This window comes from Sphaerodactylus townsendi, linkage group LG03 (genome assembly GCF_021028975.2).
Source record: "Sphaerodactylus townsendi isolate TG3544 linkage group LG03, MPM_Stown_v2.3, whole genome shotgun sequence".
NCBI lineage: Eukaryota > Metazoa > Chordata > Lepidosauria > Squamata > Sphaerodactylidae > Sphaerodactylus > Sphaerodactylus townsendi.
In genome coordinates, this window is record NC_059427.1 from 98,661,920 (window position 1) to 98,682,124 (window position 20,205).

The following is a 20,205-nucleotide window of genomic DNA, read 5'->3' on the forward strand; positions in this document are numbered from 1 at the left end:
TGAAAGTGCATTATTCTGCATGTGAGGAAGGGTCCTATGTTCCATGCTGGTCAATGCTGCACCCATTGAATTTCTCTCTGTCACACAGCTGTTAAGACACCAGAAGCCTCTCGCCCAGAAAAAGAAAACCAGCACACCTAAAGGTGCCAAATTTTAGCTAATTTCCGTTCCACTCCAACAGGGCGGCAATCGCACGAGGCACCGAATCATCGATAGAAGACATCTCGAAGGAGGAAGCCCGGTTGTGGCGTAGAGGCTGGGGAGCGCGGTGGCTGACGGGAGGTGTAGTAACCCTCTCCAAGTCGGTACCCCGCTCAGTCCGGCGGTGAGAGCAGGGAGGTGATGGCAGCATGCAGGTCGGTGCAGAGTTGCATCAACCCTCTGCTCCAGCGGCTCCGCGGCGACAGGTAGGGAGTGCGCGGGATCACGGCGGCTGCTCCTTCTCGCTCTCGCCCCCCCCCCCCCCCCGTGATGTGCCTGGTCCTTCCCGCGAAGACTTTTTCTCCGCAATGCACCCACCCTTTGGGGGTTTTCCCAGCCAACCCCCGATCTTCGTTAGGGCCTCAGTGTCCACGTTGCAGAGGATATACCGAGGAAGGGAAGGAGGGAGGGGTTGCATGGATTTCCCCCCTCTTTCCAGAGTAGGGTTGGCATATGGAGCCTTCTTTGGCTAGGAGTCTTTTTACCCCCAGCGCCTTCCCTTTGCTGCCCGGGGGCGCTTCGGAAACCACGAGGCAGTGTCCCCTTTTGCCTCCTCATTCCCTCCGTGTGGCTTCTTTTTGCTCAGGGATGTCCCACGGCCATGACTCGGGCGTGGAGTGGTAGCGAGAGGTCTCCACCCCCTCCTTTCCCCAGTTCTGTAGTGGGAACCTCCACTGCTCTTGCACCTGAGACTTCAGGTACTTGGTGCCCACCAGCAGACTGGCATTTTGTGTGTGTGGCCGTGTGGAGTAGTGGCTAGCGTGTCAGACTAAAACCTGGGAGATCCTGGTTCACATTCCCACCCTGCTGCAGAAATTTTCTGGATAACCTGAGACTCAGTTCACCTGCCTCACAAGGGTTGTTGCTGTGTGGATCAAATGGCAGAGTGGAGAATGAATATATCAATAAAATGAGCAGTAGATGCACACAGGAAGCTGCTTTGTGTCAGGCGTTGACCTTCAGCTGGTAGTGACTCAGGCGTAGAAGAATTTCCTCATTGGCTACTACCTACCTTTTAACAAACCAGGTATTGAACCTGCAACTGTCTCCCGGCAAACCATGTTCTGATCCTAGCAAGGAAGATGTAAATTAAAGTCCTCATTTCAGAGTTGTCCCACTTAAGATAGTCCAGTAGTTTGCAGAAAATGCATCTGCTTATTTTATTTGCAGTCTATATCCATACTTTAGGAACAAAGCAGAACACAAGAACCACACTCTGGATTAGACCAATTGTCCATCTGGCCCAGCATCCTATTTCATACAGTAACCCACTAATTGCCCAGGAGGATGAAAAGAATATAGAGGCCAAGGCCATTTCCTGATGTTTCCTCCTGGTACTGCTGCTTTTCTGCCCTTGAATGTGAAGGTTACTTTTAGTTACTATGGCTAGTAGCCACTGATAGACCACTCCTCCATGAATTTGTTTAATCCTCTTTTAATGCCACTTATCCCCAATGGAGCCCAGCTTTGAACAGTGAAAACCTTAGATAAATCTTAAGCAAGGAAAGTGTTTTCTTAGGCTGCTTAACTGAATGAACGTTAAGCTCTTATTCTTTTTTTTAATTTGGTTTTACAGTGTAAATACAATAGTTGACATTTTTGAGCAAAAACAGTAGAAATATAGTGTAGTAAAATTAAAAATAGAAGGGTAAAAAGAAAAAATAAGAAAGGAAAAGGAAAGAAAATGTATATATTACAGTAATTATTAAAACATTTCTAAAAGTGAATTAGATATGAACAAAGTGAATAGAACATCATGGACTTCCCCTCAGCTAACTAGTACATTTCAATATTCTAATCTTCTCATTTGTTTGCCAGCATGTTAATCTCTTATTCTTGAGCAAGACCAAGATATTCAAATCTCATCTGTGAAATTTAAAAACCAGTGTGTCAATAAATCTTTCACCCATTGACTTACTATTTTCTTCATTTCCTTTTATGTGTGTTGCAGCCCAGTAACTGATTGTGTTCTGTTCAAAAATAATCTTGACTTGCTAGGATAAGTGTTCAAAGTGATTTCTTGAACCTTATCTTTAGTGTAGTTTTCAACTATGCTAAATACACATTCCACTGATTTCATCCGTTGTTTGTGGTATCTATGAATTGGGATAACTATCTGTTTAAGTTTCAGTGGTGGTGTGGTTAGAGCATTAGACTCAGGAAACCTGCATTCTAATGTTCACAGCCATGAAATTTGTTGAGACTGCATTTAAATGGTACAAATAAACTCCAGTTAGGTTGTATTGAGTTCAAGCCTGGTTTATTCTCAGGCTCATATATTTCCTCCTTCCTCTCCTTGCTGGTGGAGATGAAGTTGAAACTTACATAACCAAAAACTAGTCCAGCTCCAGTGTACTTTGCCTCTAAAACGGAAAATAATAATAAAACAAAGTTCCTCCAGACCATAAAGCCATAAAAAGCCTTAGTCAAAAGCAGGGGTAAAATGAAATGTTTTGGCCTGCCTCTTAAAGGGAAGGAAAGTCTGGGGAGGAACTTTTAACCAGTGGTATTAGATCTGTTTGACTGCTGGGCCTCTTAAGTGTTAACAAGTTCACATTTTGGTCTAGTACTACCAGTATATATATGTTTTTAACTTTACAGTGCCTTGTCATGAGCAGCCTTAAATGTTGTTTCAGAATATTTAAGAGAACTTAGTGAAATGCAAGATCAGAAATATGGTGCAACCTGAAAATGTTCTTATTTCTTGGACTTGAGAACTGGTTTGACAAAATCAGTAGTTGAGAAACTATGCTTCACTCTTCATGGATTGACCCTTGGCAAAAGTACAGTTCAGTGTAAATGGCACTAAGGAAATTTATAAACATATAGTGTCTTAAAATAATATATTTTGTCTACACTGACCCTTTCTTAACACTTGCTTTGGTGTAAATGTTCTGTTGGTTTGGAATACCGTATATACTTGTGTATAAGTCGACTCGCATATAAGTTGAGGCACCTAATTTTACCACAAAAAACTGGGAAAACTTATTGACTCGCGTATAAGTCGAGGGTGGGAAATGCAGCAGCTACTGGTAAATTTCAAAAATAAAAATAGATACCAATAAAATTACATTCATTAAGGCATCAGTAGGTTAAATGTTTTTGAATATTTATTTCAAAGAAAAACAGTAAACCAGCTCTGTAAGTGGAAAAGAGGGTCAACAAGAACAATATGGTATCAACAATGACTTTAAAAGTACAAAAACCTTAGATTTTTTGTAAGGAAGGGTTTTAAACAATGGATCTTACAATAAATGCTGGAATAAACATGCCTGTTCACTGTGACTCAAAACTACCCTGCTTTTTAAAAGAATAGTTCATTATTTTTAGTGTACATATTTTAGTGTACATAAAATTGCACATGGCAGGTGTCATTTTAGAAGGAACATTCACACAACCTGTCAGGGGAGGAATGTTTATGTTAGCAGTACCAACATTTCAGAGTATCTTTAGGAGACCCTCCTGATGATACCACCCAGGTTTGGTGAAGTTTGGTTCAGGGGGTCCAAAGTTATGGACCCTCAAAATGTGGCCCCATCTACTATTAGCTCCCATTGGAAACAATGGGGGATGGGAGCACCCACTTTGGGGATCCATAACTTTGGACCCCCTGAACCAAACATCACCAAACCTGGCTGGTATCAGCAAAAGATTATCCTGATGATACCACCTAGGTTTAGTGAAGTTTGGTTCAAGGGGTCCAAAATTATGGACCCTCAAAATGTCACCCCATCTACTATTAACTCCCATTGGAAACAATGGGGGATGGGGGCACCCTCTTTGGGGGTCCATAACTTTGGATCCTCTGAACCAAACTTTACCAAACATGGCTGGTATCGGGATTGTTACCTGATGATACCCTGAAATTCTGGTGCTGCTAGCCTAAAAACTGCGCCCGCTGGTGGCCGACAAAGTAAAAATTCTAAAATATTTTTTAAAATACACCTCACTCGTGTATAAGTCGAGGGGGGCTTTTTCAGCACAAAAAATGTGCTGAAAAATTCGACTTATACTCAAGTATATATGGACTTTGATCTTCAAGTGACAGTTATAGTAATGGTTTTCATCATTTGTGTTAGCTTGACCAGATGGTGGCTGAGAAAAATAATTCAATTGATATATGCTGTTGACAAATAGGAAGTTGGTCACATTGCACAAAGTGACTTTGACCACAAGGAGACTGGTTATAGCAAAACTGCCTATAATGCTGTTTTATTTAACAAGCCTTGCCTTGAGTGTAATTTTTTAAAATCAAATGTGGAGGGAGGGAGGGAATGGATGACAGCTCTACAGCATGATCTGTCCAGCTGCAAATAAATACAGCTAGGCCTAATACAATGTGACACCGCTGTGCACAAGCTGGCCGCTTTCCAACTATGTTGCTGATACGTGAAAGTCCTGCATAGTTGAGGAACAGGGCCCTCAGCAGGAGTTGTGGGTTGTCAAAGAAGGCAGCTGGAGCTCGCCCAGGAGGAAGCCTCAACATGGTGACCTGGAGAGACTTCCTGAAACACTCCATCACATGAGCCTGACATGTGCCATTGTCACATCGTACATCACTCATAAATAAGAAATGGCAAATTTGCAAATACCTCCCCATTAGTATCTGTGTTACCAGTATCTCTAATAGAGCCAGTTCTCTTAATCCTTTGTTTTTGGGAGCATAACCACAGGAAGTATCTGCTGTACTTACAGGGCGAATTGACTTCACATTTTTACAAGAACAGCTGGGAGTCATACAGAATCTTAGGAGTGTGCCTGTAATGCGAACTCCAAAGTGCTGAAATCACTCTTCCTCAACTGAAGGAAAATCTGAGATTGGTACATATCTCCATATTTGTTATAACAGAGACTAGTCTGTTGAGGATCTTCCTTTCTTATGAAACTTCTGTCTGTATCCACAACTCAAAGACAGTTATTAGCCTATAGCAAATAAAGGATGAGTCTTCATGGTAACTAAATTTATCAGCCAAGAACTCTTGAAATATCTTTTTTTTGTACTTACTGCCATATTAAATCTTCAGAACTGAGCTTGTAGAACTGAAAACATATTACATCAAGAAGCAGGCAGATAGTTTAAATAACATTTTTTACGTTTCTGGCATAGGCTCATTTAGTCCCATATTTCTTTCTGTGTGCCTCCCTGTGTACGCAGTAATATTTGGATATTTTCCAGAACTGAACTGTACGTGCATTACTGCACCTCAGTGAAAAAACAAGTGAACTGGATAGAAGAACTGAAATTACCCAGAAGAGTAAAACGCAACAGAGTTATTTAAAAAAGGAATTATCCTTTATTAGTATTCCAGTTATAAAAAGTTAGGCTACAAAATATATTTGACAAAAAGGAAAACAAAAATAATGATGTGCAAAATGCACAAGCAAGTAAACAAGCTTACATAATAATCAAACAGCAAAAACAACCTCAACAATACAGCATAAGGACAAGGAGGAGAGAATGTTGTAGAGGTAGGAACAGAGCATAAAAAAATTACACCATAATATGCAGACAGTGAAGATGACCCCAGATCAACCCATGAACAGCTCACCTGCTCTGTATTAACAGAAACAAACCGAATGGTGCAGCTGTCGTACTCCTGAAAGATCTTACAGGAAGATGCCAAATATTCTAACAGTGACAACATACTTGAACACAAAATTACATTGTTCTTGTTGGATTACAGTTTCACAGGCTACTGTGAGCTTTTGAAAAGTGCACTTAATGGTTGTTGTTTTTGAGTGAGTTATCTGCCGTATATCATCTGTTCAGCCTGCAGAAGTCCCCAGGTTCAGTCCACAGCATCTCCAAGTGAAGCATCTGGTTATGTGGAGGACCTCTCTTACATGAGACCCTGGAGAGTTGTTGCCAGTCTGAGAGGACACAACTGATGGGCCAGTGTTTTGGTTCCTTGTAAGGCAGCTTCACCTGTGTTCATGTAGAGGTTCTTGTTTCCATCTATGCAATGTGTAATACTGTATATACTCGTGTATAAGCCGACTTTTTCAGCACATTTTTAATGCTGAAAAAGTCCCCCTCGGCTTATTTTCGGGTCAGCTTATACTTGAGTATTTATGTGCTCTAGTCTGTGCTGATAACCTCCCACCAGCTATAGCTGAAGCTCTGTGTACCCCAGGGTCCATTAGGGGGAACTAAAGTGCTCAGATTTTCCATATAAGGAAGAAAAGGCTCCATTTCCTCAGAATTATTAAGAGGCCTGTAGCTGGAGCCAGTCAACTTCACAGAGTTTAGTTGTTATGAACTGTTATTTGCATATTTCAGGGATGAGAATGTTTGTATTAATTGTTGAGAAGGGGATATTGTGTTTATATTGATTGACTATTAGTTTGTATTTTGGTTTCCTGTCATAAAATGTTATAATGGGTGCTATATAAATATTATTTTCCTCAGAATTGTTAAGAGGCGTGTAGCTGGAGCCAGTCAACTTCACAGAGATCAGTTGTTATGAGCAGTATTTGCATATTTCAGGGCTACCCTTGAAGGCTTGGCAATAAGGAGAGAGGGCTCAGCAAAGAACAGCAAAGCTGCAAGTCCATCAACAGTGCCACAGGACACAGCTAGAGAGAACTGTAAAGGACTGAGACCCTGCTAGTCTGTTTTCATAGCAGGCCAGAACTATTATATGTTGATTATTGTTTCTGTATTGGTTTGCCATATTTCATTGTTATACTGCACACTATTGTTTATGAAACAGAAAACAGATTTAAAGTTGGGGTGCTGTGTGGTTTCCGGGCTGTATGGCCATGTTCTAGCAGTATTCTTTCCTGATGTTTTGCCTGCATCTGTGGCTGGCATCTTCAGAGGATCGGGATCCTAAATTCAGCCACAGATGCAGGTGAAACGTCAGGAGAGAATGCTGCTAGGACACGGCCATACAGCCCAGAAACCACACAGCACCCCAGTGATTCCGGCCATGAAAACCTTCGACAATAGATTTAAAGCTTCTTTTGTTGTAAGTCTGGTGAATGTTAAGGGTCACAAGGTGGAATCACACTGTCAAAGACTTGAACTCCTTTTCCATTTCTGATAATATCCCTCTTAAAATCTAAGTTGGGTTACATTTAGACATACAGATGCGAAGGAGGAATCCAGTTTTGAAGGATTTTAACTCTTGTGTTTTAGCTTGGTTGCTGATTGAGCTAAGGTTTTTGTACTTTTAAAGTTATTGTTGATACCGTATTGTTCTTGTTGACCCTCTTTTCCACTTACAGAGCTAGTTTACTGATGCCTTAATGAATGTAATTTTATTGGTATCTATTTCTATTTTTGAAATTTACCAGTAGCTGCTGCATTTCCCACCCTCAACTTATACGCGAGTCAATAAGTTTTCCCAGTTTTTTGTGGTAAAATTAGGTGCCTCAACTTATATGCGGGTCGACTTATACACAAGTATATACGGTATTCCAAACCAACAGAACATTTACACCTAAGCAAGTGTTAAGAAAGGGTCAGTGTAGACAAAATATATTATTTTAAGACATTATATGTTTATAAATTTCCTTAGTGCCATTTACACTGAACTGTACTTTTGCCAAGGGTCAATCCATGAAGAGTGAAGCATAGTTTCTCAACTACTGATTTTGTCAAACCAGTTCTCAAGTCCAAGAAATAAGAACATTTTCAGGTTGCACCATATTTCTGATCTTGCATTTCACTAAGTTCTCCTAAATATTCGACATTTAAGGCTGCTCACGACAAGGCACTGTAAAGTTAAAAACATATATATACTGGTAGTACTAGACCAAAATGTGAACTTGTTAACACTTAAGAGGCCCAGCAGTCAAACAGATCTAATACCACTGGTTAAAAGTTCCTCCCCAGACTTTCCTTCCCTTTAAGAGGCAGGCCAAAACATTTCATTTTACCCCTGCTTTTGACTAAGGCTTTTTATGGCTTTATGGTCTGAGAACTGTTTTATTATTATTTTCCGTTTTGGAGGCAAAGTACACTGGAGCTGGACTAGTTTTTGGTTATGTAAGTTTCAACTTCATCTCCACCAGCAAGGAGAGGAAGGAGGAAATATATGAGCCTGAGAATAAACCAGGCTTGAACTCAATACAACCTAACTGGAGTTTATTTGTACCATTTAAATGCAGTCTCAACAAATTTCATGGCTGTGAACATTAGAATGCAGGTTTCCTGAGTCTAATGCTCTAACCATACCACCACTGAAACTTAAACAGATAGTTATCCCAATTCATAGATACCACAAACAACGGATGAAATCAGTGGAATGTGTATTTAGCATAGTTGAAAACTACACTAAAGATAAGGTTCAAGAAATCACTTTGAACACTTATCCTAGCAAGTCAAGACTATTTTTGAACAGAACACAATCAGATACTGGGCTGCAACACATATCAAATGAAATGAAGAACTTACATTTAACCTACTGATGCCTCAATTAATGTAATTTTATTGATATCTATTTTTGAAATTTACCAGTAGCTGCTGCATTTCCCACCCTCAACTTATACCCGAGTCAATAAGTTTTCCCAGTTTTTTGTGGTAAAATTAGGTGCCTCGGCTTATATTTGGGTCGGCTTATACTCAAGTATATATGGTAAATCATCTTGAATATGTGGAGCAGGCAAGAGGGCAACTGACCTTGGCTCTTAGCCCATAGCTCCCACCCTGAATCTGTGCAGGCTGACTGGTCGGTCATAACTCGCTTGGGATCTCTTTCTTTTGTTTAGTTTAATTATATTTAACTGTTGTAAACTTTATGTCATTAATTTGCCATAAGCCACTTTGAGCTGGATCCAGACGACATTCCTGTGCATTTTTCTGTTCCCACTTGAGATCACCCTTCACGTAATTCTTTAGCGCCCCCTGGCCCCGGGAGCTGCACTTCATGGAGTTCAACCAGCTGTTGTGGAAGGGGGAGGCAGAAGAGTTCTGCTGCCTGATGGAAAACTTGGTCCGGTCCAGTCCAGATCCATAAATTCTTTTTAGTTGATACTGTGCTGGTTGTGACCTCTGATCATTTCAGTGGAAAAATTAGACTTGAACAGGGGATTTTAGGGAGTGTACAATAGCACATTAGAAACTTGTGGTAACATTCCTTCAGGATATGGTTCTGTAGAAAAATATTGGCATTGATTTATGCAGTTAAGTCGGAATGGTAGTTCTTTCAGCATTTTGAGTTTGTTTTTTTACAACACTCAGACTGTCTTTCTTTCCAAAAGCACAGCTTTTCATATTTACAGAACTGCTTACCTTTTGTTCAACAGTAACTATTCCAATACCTCCAAGGTGAGAGAATAGCTAAGCTGAACAATGGTTTACATAGTGTGTTATGTGGTATGTTGCCAAGTCTTGAAGAGCTGACCATTTTCAGTGAGCCTTGGTCCTACGGAGAATTCTTGCTAGAAGAATCATAGAGTGGGAAAGCTTACCTGGCATTTCCATATTTTCTGGAAATACACAGTGGTGTAATTTTTAAAAGTACAGTACGTTGCTGAACCAAAATTTAATTTGGGTTCAGCAATCTGCTATAATTTTTTTAATGGACATACTTGCTGCAAGTGTTTAACAGTCCAGTCCTAAACAAAATTACACCCTTCTAAGACTATTGCCTTCCATGGACTTACAAATATTGCTCTGCTTAAGGACAGTATTGTAAGAAACTTTGCACAAAATCTGTTATCTTTCTTGCCAACAATCAGTTAATTTTGTTCCATTTTTATACAAAAGTGAGTGAGATCTGGAATGAGGTTTCCAAGCATTCTGTGAAAAGGCTTTCACAGCTGGCCTCTTGCTGAGATAGTAAGCTCAGCACCTCTGGTGGAAGATTAAATCTGAGTTTGTTGCTAGAGGAAGAAAGTCCCACCCAGTAGGACAGTACTGAGATTAGCTTCCCTATGTATCTTAAACCAGTGATTTCCGACCTTTCCCAAGTATGAGGACTCCTTTTTAACATCAAGAAACTTTGTTGGCCCCCACATGATAGTAACTTTATTATTAGTAACCATTTACTGAGAAAATGCATAACAGAAAGATCAACATTGCAGTACTTAGCATGTATATAGATTCCTGGACACCCTGAAATAACTCTTTGGCCCCAGGTTGAGAGCCATTTCCTTATAATGGCAGGTAGCAGTGGGTTGAAAACACTAAAGTGGATGTATAGTTACTGCTAAACCAGATTTGTGACTTACTCTCATAGCTCTGACTGCTGCTTATTTCTTTTTTCACCTCTCTGTGTCATTTCAGACATTTACTGTTTGCCTTCAGCACTGCTGCACAGCAGAGGAACACAGGAGATGACTGTGGTCCAGAAGATCCTCGTGATGAACCTAGGCATGTCCTAGATGAAAACACTTCTGATCACAAAACCATCAAATTGGAAGAACAAGTCCGTGACTTAACAGTAAGTACCTGCTCAGACACTCTCTTAACCAAGAAATACAGCATCTTTTAACTGAAAAATCCTCTTTAAAAGATACCTGTGTAGTCCCTTCTCTGATGCTACTCTTGCTGATGCTGTTTCAGTGCTGTTGCTTGCTGCCTGCCAGGCCCTTTGAAGTTGGGAAAGGAGACCCACAGTGCCTCTGAGCTGGTCTTTTCTGTCATAGGAAAAACAGTGCTTTGTGGGTTAGTGTCCACTGCTGTCCCTCTTTGCCTGCATAAAGTGGTGACTTCAGGTAGAATATGTAAATCAGTTGTCTATTGTCACCATTCAACAAGCAAGAAAGTAGAGCATTTATATGGTGCTTCATATAATTATCCCAGTGACTGCGTTGGTGTAGACCTCTTAAAAACATGTAGGCAATAGTTGCTAGAGCTAGCATGGTACAGTGGTTAAGAGTGGTGGACTGTAATCCGGGGAGCCAAATGTTTGATTTCCCACTTCTTTGGATGAGTGGCAGATTCTAATCTGGTGAATTAAATTCCTTTTCCCACTCTTGCACATGAAGCCTGTTGGGTGAGCTTCAGCTAATCACAGTTCTCTTCAAACTCAGCCCCACTTACACCAGCTACTGGTTGTGGGGAGAGAAAGGAAGAAGTTTAATAAGTTGCTTTGAGAAAAGTGGGGCATAAATCCAAACACTTTTTCTAGAGACATTGACTACACTTCTGGGAAGTAGTAATTGCTATTCTTTATTGACTGACAACAGAATGTAGAGAATTGTTTTCAGAAGAAGTGTTCTGCAGTATTTTCCCTTGCTTTGTTGTTAGGGAAAATGCATACTAAGAATACAATAACCACACACACGCATTCACCAAAGCAGGGTTTTTTTGCAGAAAATTCTCAGTCACTTCTGCAATAAAAAATGAACCCGTTAAAACATCTTTGTTCATAATAGAAGTATAGAGGTGCCTACCAAAGTAGCAGCCAAAGAATGCAGTCATCTAACAAGCTGTCTCCAGACGTCCTTATCTGAGTGTGCCACTTTATAAGGCACTCATTGTTCTTTTGCTTCTAGTAACCGTGTTCGTGCTTGCTGCATATTCTGGTAAAAACTGGAGATCTCGCCTGAACAAAATACAGGAAGAAATGTACCTTATGCCTAATATTTCTGTCTCTTGTGGTGTATGCAGGAACGATACCAGAGAGCACAGACAGATTCTGAAAATGTCAGACGAAGGACACAGAAGTTTGTAGAAGATGCTAAATTGTTTGGTAAGTTGTTGCCGTGCCAGTGATACAGAATTTGCTGCAGTACTGTCTGCCTCTCATTATTAATTCCTCAATTTCCCTCCTCTTGATTATACAAGCTCTTTTGCCTCATCCAAACTAGTTTACAGAGTTCACTAGTTGTGGTTCGGGGACAGCTTTAAACCCATCTTGGTTTAACATGGTATTCAAAATGTGTGCTGTTTACATGGGAACAATTACTGAAAAAAAGTGCTACACTGTACAGTAGATGTTTGATAATGTAGAACAGCAGCTCTGCAGCTAGCATTTAGAGTCATAGCTCCAAAAGTGTAACAGTAACTTTAAAATGTGGGTGTTAACACACAACCACCTTTGGAGTCTTTTCTCAGGGATATTTTTTTCCCAGTAAAAATAAGCACAAAGGAGGTCAGAATGTGTGATAATGCCTAAACCAGACAGTCAAGAATACAACATCAGTAAGAGACAACATTTCTGGTTACCTTTTTGATACAACAAAAATCATCTATGGAAAACCTAAATTAGAGGGACCGTTCTAATTACGATGTTTCTGGGCCAGTATACTGCTTTGAGAGAACACCATCTCTGGCAACACATTCTGGTATTAACGTCTGTACACTGTGGGGAAATTAGAGAAGCTGAGAATGGCTTGTCTCTTCCTTAGTGGAAACTAATGCACTCATTTCTGTTCTCAATACCTAGTGGCAGCATTTTGTGGATCCCAATGCAGTGTCATATAAAACAGACCGTAAAGAGTAACCCTCTTCTTGCTTACCTGTCGTCATTCCATCCTTTGTTTATTTGTGTATCTGCAGGGATCCAGAGTTTTTGTAGAGATCTGGTAGAAGTAGCAGATATCCTGGAGAAGACCACTGAGAGCACCATAGAAGGAGAACGCAATGACCCAGATTCAGCTCTGAAGAAGATTTGTGAAGGACTATCTCTTGTTGAGTCCAAGCTACAAAGCATATTCACTAAACATGGCCTGCAAAAAATGAATCCCATTGGTGGCAAATATGACCCCTATGATCATGAAATAGTGTGTCATGTGCCAGCAGAGGGAGTGAAGCCAGGCACTGTGGCATTGGTGACTCTGGATGGCTACAAACTCCATGGCCGCACTATCAGACATGCCCAAGTTGGTGTGGCAGTAGAATCACAGGAATGAAGTTGGCGGGCCCATTAGAACTCAAGACTGTAATGAACTGGATCCTCTGTTCATATGATTATTGCTGCTACAGCATGTCTTTATTTATTAAGCCACATTTGTGTTACATGCTGTCTTCTCAGGATGGATGCAGTTGCCTGACCTTAACTACCAAGATGTACAGTTATTTACTGGTATTTTTTTCCTGCACTGTAAATACCTTCCAGCTGTTTTTCAGAAGTAGCTTGGTGATCTTTACTGTTTGTTTTATTTATTTATTTGGAACATTTCTAGGCTGCTTTTCCCTTCATAGAATACCCAGGGCAGCTTACAAATAAATATATAAAATACAGTCGTGTATTAAAAATTGAAACACTCCCAGCTTCAGGTTTCAATTACATTGTGCATTGGATTGAAAGTAAAGTCAGAAGTCTAGAATTCCCGTAAGTGATTTTTAAACTTAGAATTGCTATGTGTAGACGATTTCTACTTTTTCTGAAGCTGCTGTAGCCTCTGTTTTCCCTCACATAAACTGGGAATAGGATACCTGGCTACCTCACAGAAATGCTATGACTTAACCATTGCAAAGGACTCTGAAGAATCAAATCTGAGTGCTGTGTGGTTCAACAGAACATATGGCACCCTTCAGAAGACTTCCTGTACATTTCAAAAATTCCTTGAATGATTGGAGGCCTTACTCACATTATCTGGTTATAACAATCTGTGAAACTTAGGGTTGTGGATAAGCTTATATTTGCCTCGTTAAAAGTTGAAGGATTGGATTCTGGATGCAGTAGAGTTCAAGGGTCAGTAGTAGAGCGTACGTTTTAGAGCAGATGTTCTTAGGAAAATGATCTTAGATAATTGAGCTGAGATGTTAGCCTTTACCTGTCAAGAGTAGATCTTACTGAGATAGTTGGACCAACAGTTTTTCTCTATATACAGAAAATTCTTGGGTGTCTGACGAAGATCCAAGCCAAATAGTTCACTACAATTTTCAAGCAAGATTTGACTTGGCAAATGGGGAGTCTTTTGTTTTATTTGACCTGCAAATGGGAAGTTTTTTGATTATTTGAACCCTAAAGTAATTAATGTGCAAATGCATCTGTAAAATTTATTGGTCTTTATTGAGACAACTTAATCAGGTAGAAAATCTATGCTGTGTATGTACATATGTGTGTGTGTGTATATATATATATATGAAAAAAGGATCTGAATTGTCCTTGAACTAAAGTGGCAGGACAATATTAGACTTGGGGTTCTGAGTGACAACAGAGAATGGGAGCTGAAATGAGGCCAAACTTGTTGAATTCAGCTGCAAGATGATTGATTAGTGGTTTGGTTTGTTTGGACATGTTTGGTTTACCTATTACATACAGTTATTTGAATATGATATATTCGGTAGACACTTAGGTATCCTGTAGTGTAGCTCTGAAAGAAATCCTGACTATGTTTGGGAGATGATTGAGGATACCCCTCCCATGCTTTACTGAATGCTATGTAAATCACAGCTTAGTAGGGAGAAGTTCCTTTCACATGCATGTCAGTGTTCTTTGGTGTCTAAACCTGATGATGATTCCAGTCCCTTTGCTGGTTTCCATGTTACCTGCATTAAGTTAGCAGATACTTCTCCAAGGATATCTCTGTAGATATCTGAAACTACAAAAGTGAATGATCCAACCTCACTAGTATTTATTTTCATTCATTTTACCAGTTGCAGACATGGTGGTACTTAATACAGAGGTTGTGTGGAAGTAATGGAGCTTCATATTAGTGTTTTTATTCTTTGGTTCACAGACATGTGAATTTGAACTGAATTCATCCCCGTTGCATGTCTGCAGGACCAAAATGGAAATATCACTTTGACGGCTTAGATCTTGTTGAGCATTTCCATGGACAGAAGGGATTTTCATCTGCAGGTTGTGCCTTCCTTATTTCCCATTGTAGACCAAAATGTTCACTACAGTGCTGCTTCTGAGTGACAGGGACCCCCACAGAATAGCATAAAGGTGGTGTCAGAGGTCTGTAGTGAGAGGAGGAGAATCGATGAAAATAAAATTGCCCTTCTTTCTACCTGTGGAAATCTTCCACTGGATTCAACCCTACGTGAATTATCTACATAGCAGTAATAGATTCTGCTGGAACACTTCTTGCTTCTAATTAAAATGAGTTCCTGTTTATTGAGTTCAAGATGTTTTTATATCCTTTTTGCCAAGGCACACGAACGATTAGTCTTCCAGAGTATCTTCATTTAAGAAGGTTAGCCACTTGTCTGTATGGAGTCTGTCTGTGCTTTGTGTAAGCGCTGGTACTTGTGACTCAGAAGTTCTTGACGGGGGACAGCACAGTCTTCAGAACACCATGTTCTTGAAAATAAAGCATACCTTTACATGATTTCTGTCTGCTAAAATTTGTTGCTTTCTTTGAATGCTTTTTGAATAGGACTATCCAGTCAGACGTTCTGTGTCTTGCCCCTTTGAAACAGGAAGAGAATTTGGGTGGTGGTAATGAATAAACTGTTGCCCTGTTGTGTCAATGTATTCATGCATCCTCAGATAGATTTTCTTAATTGTTGTTTTTGTTACAAAAGTCAAACAAGCCATCATACACAAAAAAGGGAAGGTTGATGTTTACAGTCTGAGGTACAATGTAATTTTGCTACAACTGCAAAAATGTAGCCACAGGCCAAGTTACTTGTTTGTCTTCATCTCTTAATAACCAGGAAGACTTTGCTTCTAAAGAAAGAGAGAATCCTGCTTAAGCCAAGGAAAGATTAATGCAGCTCTCAAATCTGCAAATTCAGGGCAATTAAAAAGAATATGATCTAAGGTTAATTCATTTCGTATGCACCTGCAGAATCTATTAGACCAGGGGTCTGCAACCTGCGGCTCTCCAGATGTTCATGGACTACAATTCCCATCAGCCCCTGCCAGAATGGCCAATTGGCCTTGCTGGCAGGGGCTGATGGGAATTGTAGTCCATGAACATCTGGAGAGCCGCAGGTTGCAGACCCCTGTATTAGACTATGTAACACCATTGAACCTTCCTAAACACCACTGATAGTAAGGGCTTTAAACATGCAAGCATAATACATTATCTTCCAGACAATGTAAACAGGTGGTTTGACATTTTTGTTGGGAGAAGAATTCCAACCAAAAATAATAAACATATTCTGTCACCTCTAACCATCATGCTCTTATAATCATGATCCTTTAAATGTCCTTTAACTGACTGATTGAATTCATAGCTACTGATAGTTTCTATCATATCATTGATAATGGCCAGATACAATAATTTAAATTTCAATTATTTGGCCCAGTCACTTGTATAATGATCCAGTGCTACTAATCCAAGAAGATCTGATCTAAATTTGATTTCAACATCCTAGTTTTCTTGCCTTGTCAAGGTTAAACTGTCTTGTCAAGAGAGAATCCATCTTGGAGGAATTTTCCAGCCTGAAGTCTTTTTTTTTGCAGGTGCAGAGTGCACTCAGTTGCAAGGGTCTCCTTCCAAGGACAGGTCCTCGTGAGCTAAATTAGTTCATGCATTTCAGCTGGTAACCTAGTTTTGGAGGTGGGAAGCTCACATGGATGCAGCCCCCTGATTGGTTGTAGATATCAGAAGGTTGGGGTCAAATTTCTCCATAAGCGTAGCTCCATAAGCATATTCCTTTACCTTTTCCCCCTTACATCGTCCTTGAGGCAGAAAAGCATTTGTATTATGATCTGTAAACTATTTGCCTCAAGAGTTAGCTTTGCTTAGGACTCCAGTAAGATAGCTAGTCAGCTTTGTTATTTTATTGCATTCTGCTACCATTGAACTGTATGCTTTGGTTTCAATACTCTTTCTAACCTCCTTCAATAGTCTTACTTAGCTTTATGGTGTGTGTTGTTCAAATAATTTCCAGTACCAACCTGGGTGAGCTTGGTTGTGTTACTGCACTACAGTGGGGACAGCTATGATAGCTCTTCAAGCCTTTGCTTCAAAAGACATCTCCCCAATCTTGGCTCAAAACTATTCCTTGTCTATCAATATTATCTGTTACCACCAAACCCTGACAGCATATGATCCCTGCCCAGAAACATTAGCCTTAAATGGTTTAGCTGTACTTCTCAGAATTCATGTCTGTTCTTATAACAAGAGTTCAAGGGCACCTTCCAAGAAAGAGTTGCTTGAAATGTAATTCTTAAATTCACTGGTGGGATTCAGCCGGTTCGCACCACTTCAGCAGAACTGGTTGTTAAAATGATGCTTGTAAACAACCAATTGTTAAATTATTTGAATCCCACCACTGGAACCGGTTGTTAAATTATTTGAATCCCACCACTGCTTAAATTGCTCTACTTAATCTACAGATTGACCTGCTACTACCCACTTATATTTCCTTGTCTGTTTTACTAAAGAGAAGGACCTTTGACTTCTAAGTATTTATAGGTGTGTCAGTGGCAACAGGTACTTTATTATACTGAATTTCTTCAGTACTAAATAATAAGTGATCTGGAGACCCATGTCCACTCTTTGCATGCTTTGGACTGCTTATATGTTATACTATCATAAACTTTTACAGTGGGATCATTCATCATTTTTGCTACAACAGATTAAATAGCTGCCTCTTCTGAAGTTTTCTTCCTGCCTCTAATGTTTTTGTTTTTTTTGCTGAGCACGGAAGTTACATTGGCCTACTGAATGTAATCAGGATTCAGATCTCGTGGAAGTCAAAAGGGTTGGAATGAAACCAGGTTATCAGAAGGCAACTGCTGAAATGTTGATGATAAAGAGGTGACATTGAAGGAAACAGACTGCCAAGAATTTAATGCATTTGTATGCTGCTTTTTATCAAGATATCCAAAGCAATTGATAATGCAAAACAGCTGGATAACCTTATGTATACCTGTTTTTCCCCTAAGACATGCAGACATGCAGCTCTGCAATGAGAATAACTGTACTGCCCTACTTCTTATACCTAGTGGGAGGCTGTGATAATATATGCGATGTGAAGACTATGTCAGACATTATTATTGATAGTGGCTGAATGGTACAGCTGGCAAGCTGATGCAGGTAAAGCATGGGTATGGGGTAACTCATACATCTCTAGTGATGGTGGTAGAAACTGCTGCAGCCCACTTACTGAGTCCCTGTATGGTTTTCAAGGCAACAGACAGTCGGAGTTGGTTTGCCATTGCCTGCCTTGGCGTAGTGTCCCTGGACCAGTGGTGGCGAACCTTTGGCACTCCAGATGTTATAGACTACAATTCCCATCAGCCCCTTCCAGCTTGGCCAATTGGCCATGCTGGAAGGGGCTGATGGGAATTGTAGCCCATAACATCTGGAGTGCCAAAGGTTCGCCACCACGGCCCTGGACTATCTTGGTGGTCTCTCAACCAAGTACTAACCAAGGTCAGTCCTGCCTAAATTCTGAGATCTGAGGAGATCAGGCTACTCTGGGCCATCAAGGCCAGGACTCTAGTGATAGATGCCCCCAAAGTGATAAAGATTATGTAAAATCCCCTTCTGCCATGTTCTTCAGGTATTTGTTGTAGCTCACAGATAAATTGCTCTGTCGCTTTAGCTACACACATACTTAAGTCATGGCATTTACATATAAATTCACACTTGAAGCTTTCATTCATACTAAATTCTGTCCCAAACACCTGCTTGTTTAAAAGCAGTAGATAAACTTGAAACAAACATACTGAATGAGCAGAAAAAATCCCTGCTTCTTGGCAGTTTTGATTGTGAGGAACAGCTTGCAAATAGGCCCATTCACTGAAGAGAGCTGCTTTTTCATGTATTTCCTTAGTGGTGGTAGAAAGTGCCTGTCAAGTCACAGATGACTTATGCTGATCCTGTAGGGTTTTCAAGGCAAGAGATGTTTGCAGATCATTTGTCATTGCCTGTCTCCAAGTGGGCTAAGCCCACTCTCCCAACCTCCTCCCCCTGCTATCCCCAGCACCCTCCCTGTCCCTGGATTTCAGGATTCATGGGCAGAGTAAGCTCTCCCAGTCTCTCCTCCCCACATCACCAGCAAGCCTCCTTGTTCCAGAAGGCCATTGCTTTCACATCCTGCATGTGAGCTTCCAAAGGCACCTGGCGGGCCACTGCAAGTAGCAGAGTGCTGGACTAGATGGACTCTGATCTGATCCAGCAGGCTCGCTCTTATGTTCTTATGACTGCAGCATCCTTGGGCAGAGCAAGCTCTCCCTGTCTCTCCCCTCTCCCACTGATTCCCAGCAAGCCTCCCTGTCTGTGGATTGCAGGATCCATGGGCTCTCCCAGCCTCCCAGCCATTCCCCAGCACACCTCCCTGCCCATGGTCTCCCCCACCCATGGATTGTAGGATCCATGGGCAGAGCAAGCTCTCCCAGCCTTCCCCCCCCCCCACATCCCCAGCACACCTCCCTGCCCATGGTCTCCCCCCCCCGCATGGATTGTAGGATCCATGGGCAGAGCAAGCTCTCCCAGCCTTCCCCCCCCCCCACATCCCCAGCACAGCTCCCTGGCACAGACTTTAGGAAATTACAAATTGCTTATTGTATGTGTGCTACTAGATAGGACAACATTAAGTTCTTCAAGAAGTGGTGTTTGCTCCCTTAAAAAAAAGACACCGAGTACATACTCGTTGCTAGAACAATCTCTTGAAACCTATGGATTTTGGCCATATCTTAAAAATCTTTTTTTGGCAGCATTTTTGATGCTCTGTGTGAATCGACTTTTCTGCTTGGGTTTATCACCTCCTAGGCAATTTGTACCTATCTCCCCCTCACTCTGATTTTGTACCAATTGTTGAATTCCCTTCTATATCGCATGCCTTAAGGACTTTTGTGTAAAATTTAAAAGTTACTACCTCAGTCACTGCATATACCAAGCCTGATGCTGCTTCCGCCCTGGTATGTCATACAGGAAAACAAATGAAAGCCATTCGAAAGTGCCTTTTTCGGTCCTTTTATTTTATTTTTATAGTTTTTCACAGCAGTAATAAACGTTTTTAAAGCATTTTTAAAACATAAAAAAAATTATTTCCGCTGTGTGGCATGCATGGACCATTGCTATGTTCGGATTTGTGAGTTAGGGCATGTTCTATAATGTGATTGTGACTTTGAAATGACCTGGTGCAAAAAATCATTGTTTGGTCTGGTGGGGGAGAGCAGTTGCCTACACGGGTGTGTGTGCGTGCAAAATTCAGATTTTGCCCAGGGCTCCCTTTTTCCTAGCTACGCC

At 40.8% G+C, this 20,205-nt stretch overlaps 1 protein-coding gene across 1 annotated transcript; it reads left to right on the forward strand.

Annotated features, from left to right (window-relative positions):
- The first annotated feature begins 202 nt into the window (after positions 1-202).
- GRPEL2 (GrpE like 2, mitochondrial) lies at positions 203-15,381 on the forward strand. The gene is made up of 4 exons (XM_048487934.1): positions 203-407; positions 10,436-10,592; positions 11,765-11,846; positions 12,656-15,381. The coding sequence occupies exons 1-4, from the start codon at positions 343-345 to the stop codon at positions 13,006-13,008; spliced, it is 657 nt and encodes a 218-aa protein (XP_048343891.1). The 5' UTR covers positions 203-342; the 3' UTR covers positions 13,009-15,381.
- Positions 15,382-20,205: the final 4,824 nt, after the last annotated feature.

What these genes read in the sequence shown, in the direction of transcription:
- GRPEL2 (XM_048487934.1), top strand. Translation starts at nt 343, where the DNA reads ATGGCAGCATGCAGGTCGGTGCAGAGTTGCATCAACCCTCTGCTCCAG. An exon ending in AACAAGTCCGTGACTTAACA is followed by an intron (nt 10,593 to 11,764) that starts GTAAGTACCTGC and finishes TGGTGTATGCAG; the next exon opens with GAACGATACCAGAGAGCACA. An exon ending in AGAAGATGCTAAATTGTTTG is followed by an intron (nt 11,847 to 12,655) that starts GTAAGTTGTTGC and finishes GTGTATCTGCAG; the next exon opens with GGATCCAGAGTTTTTGTAGA.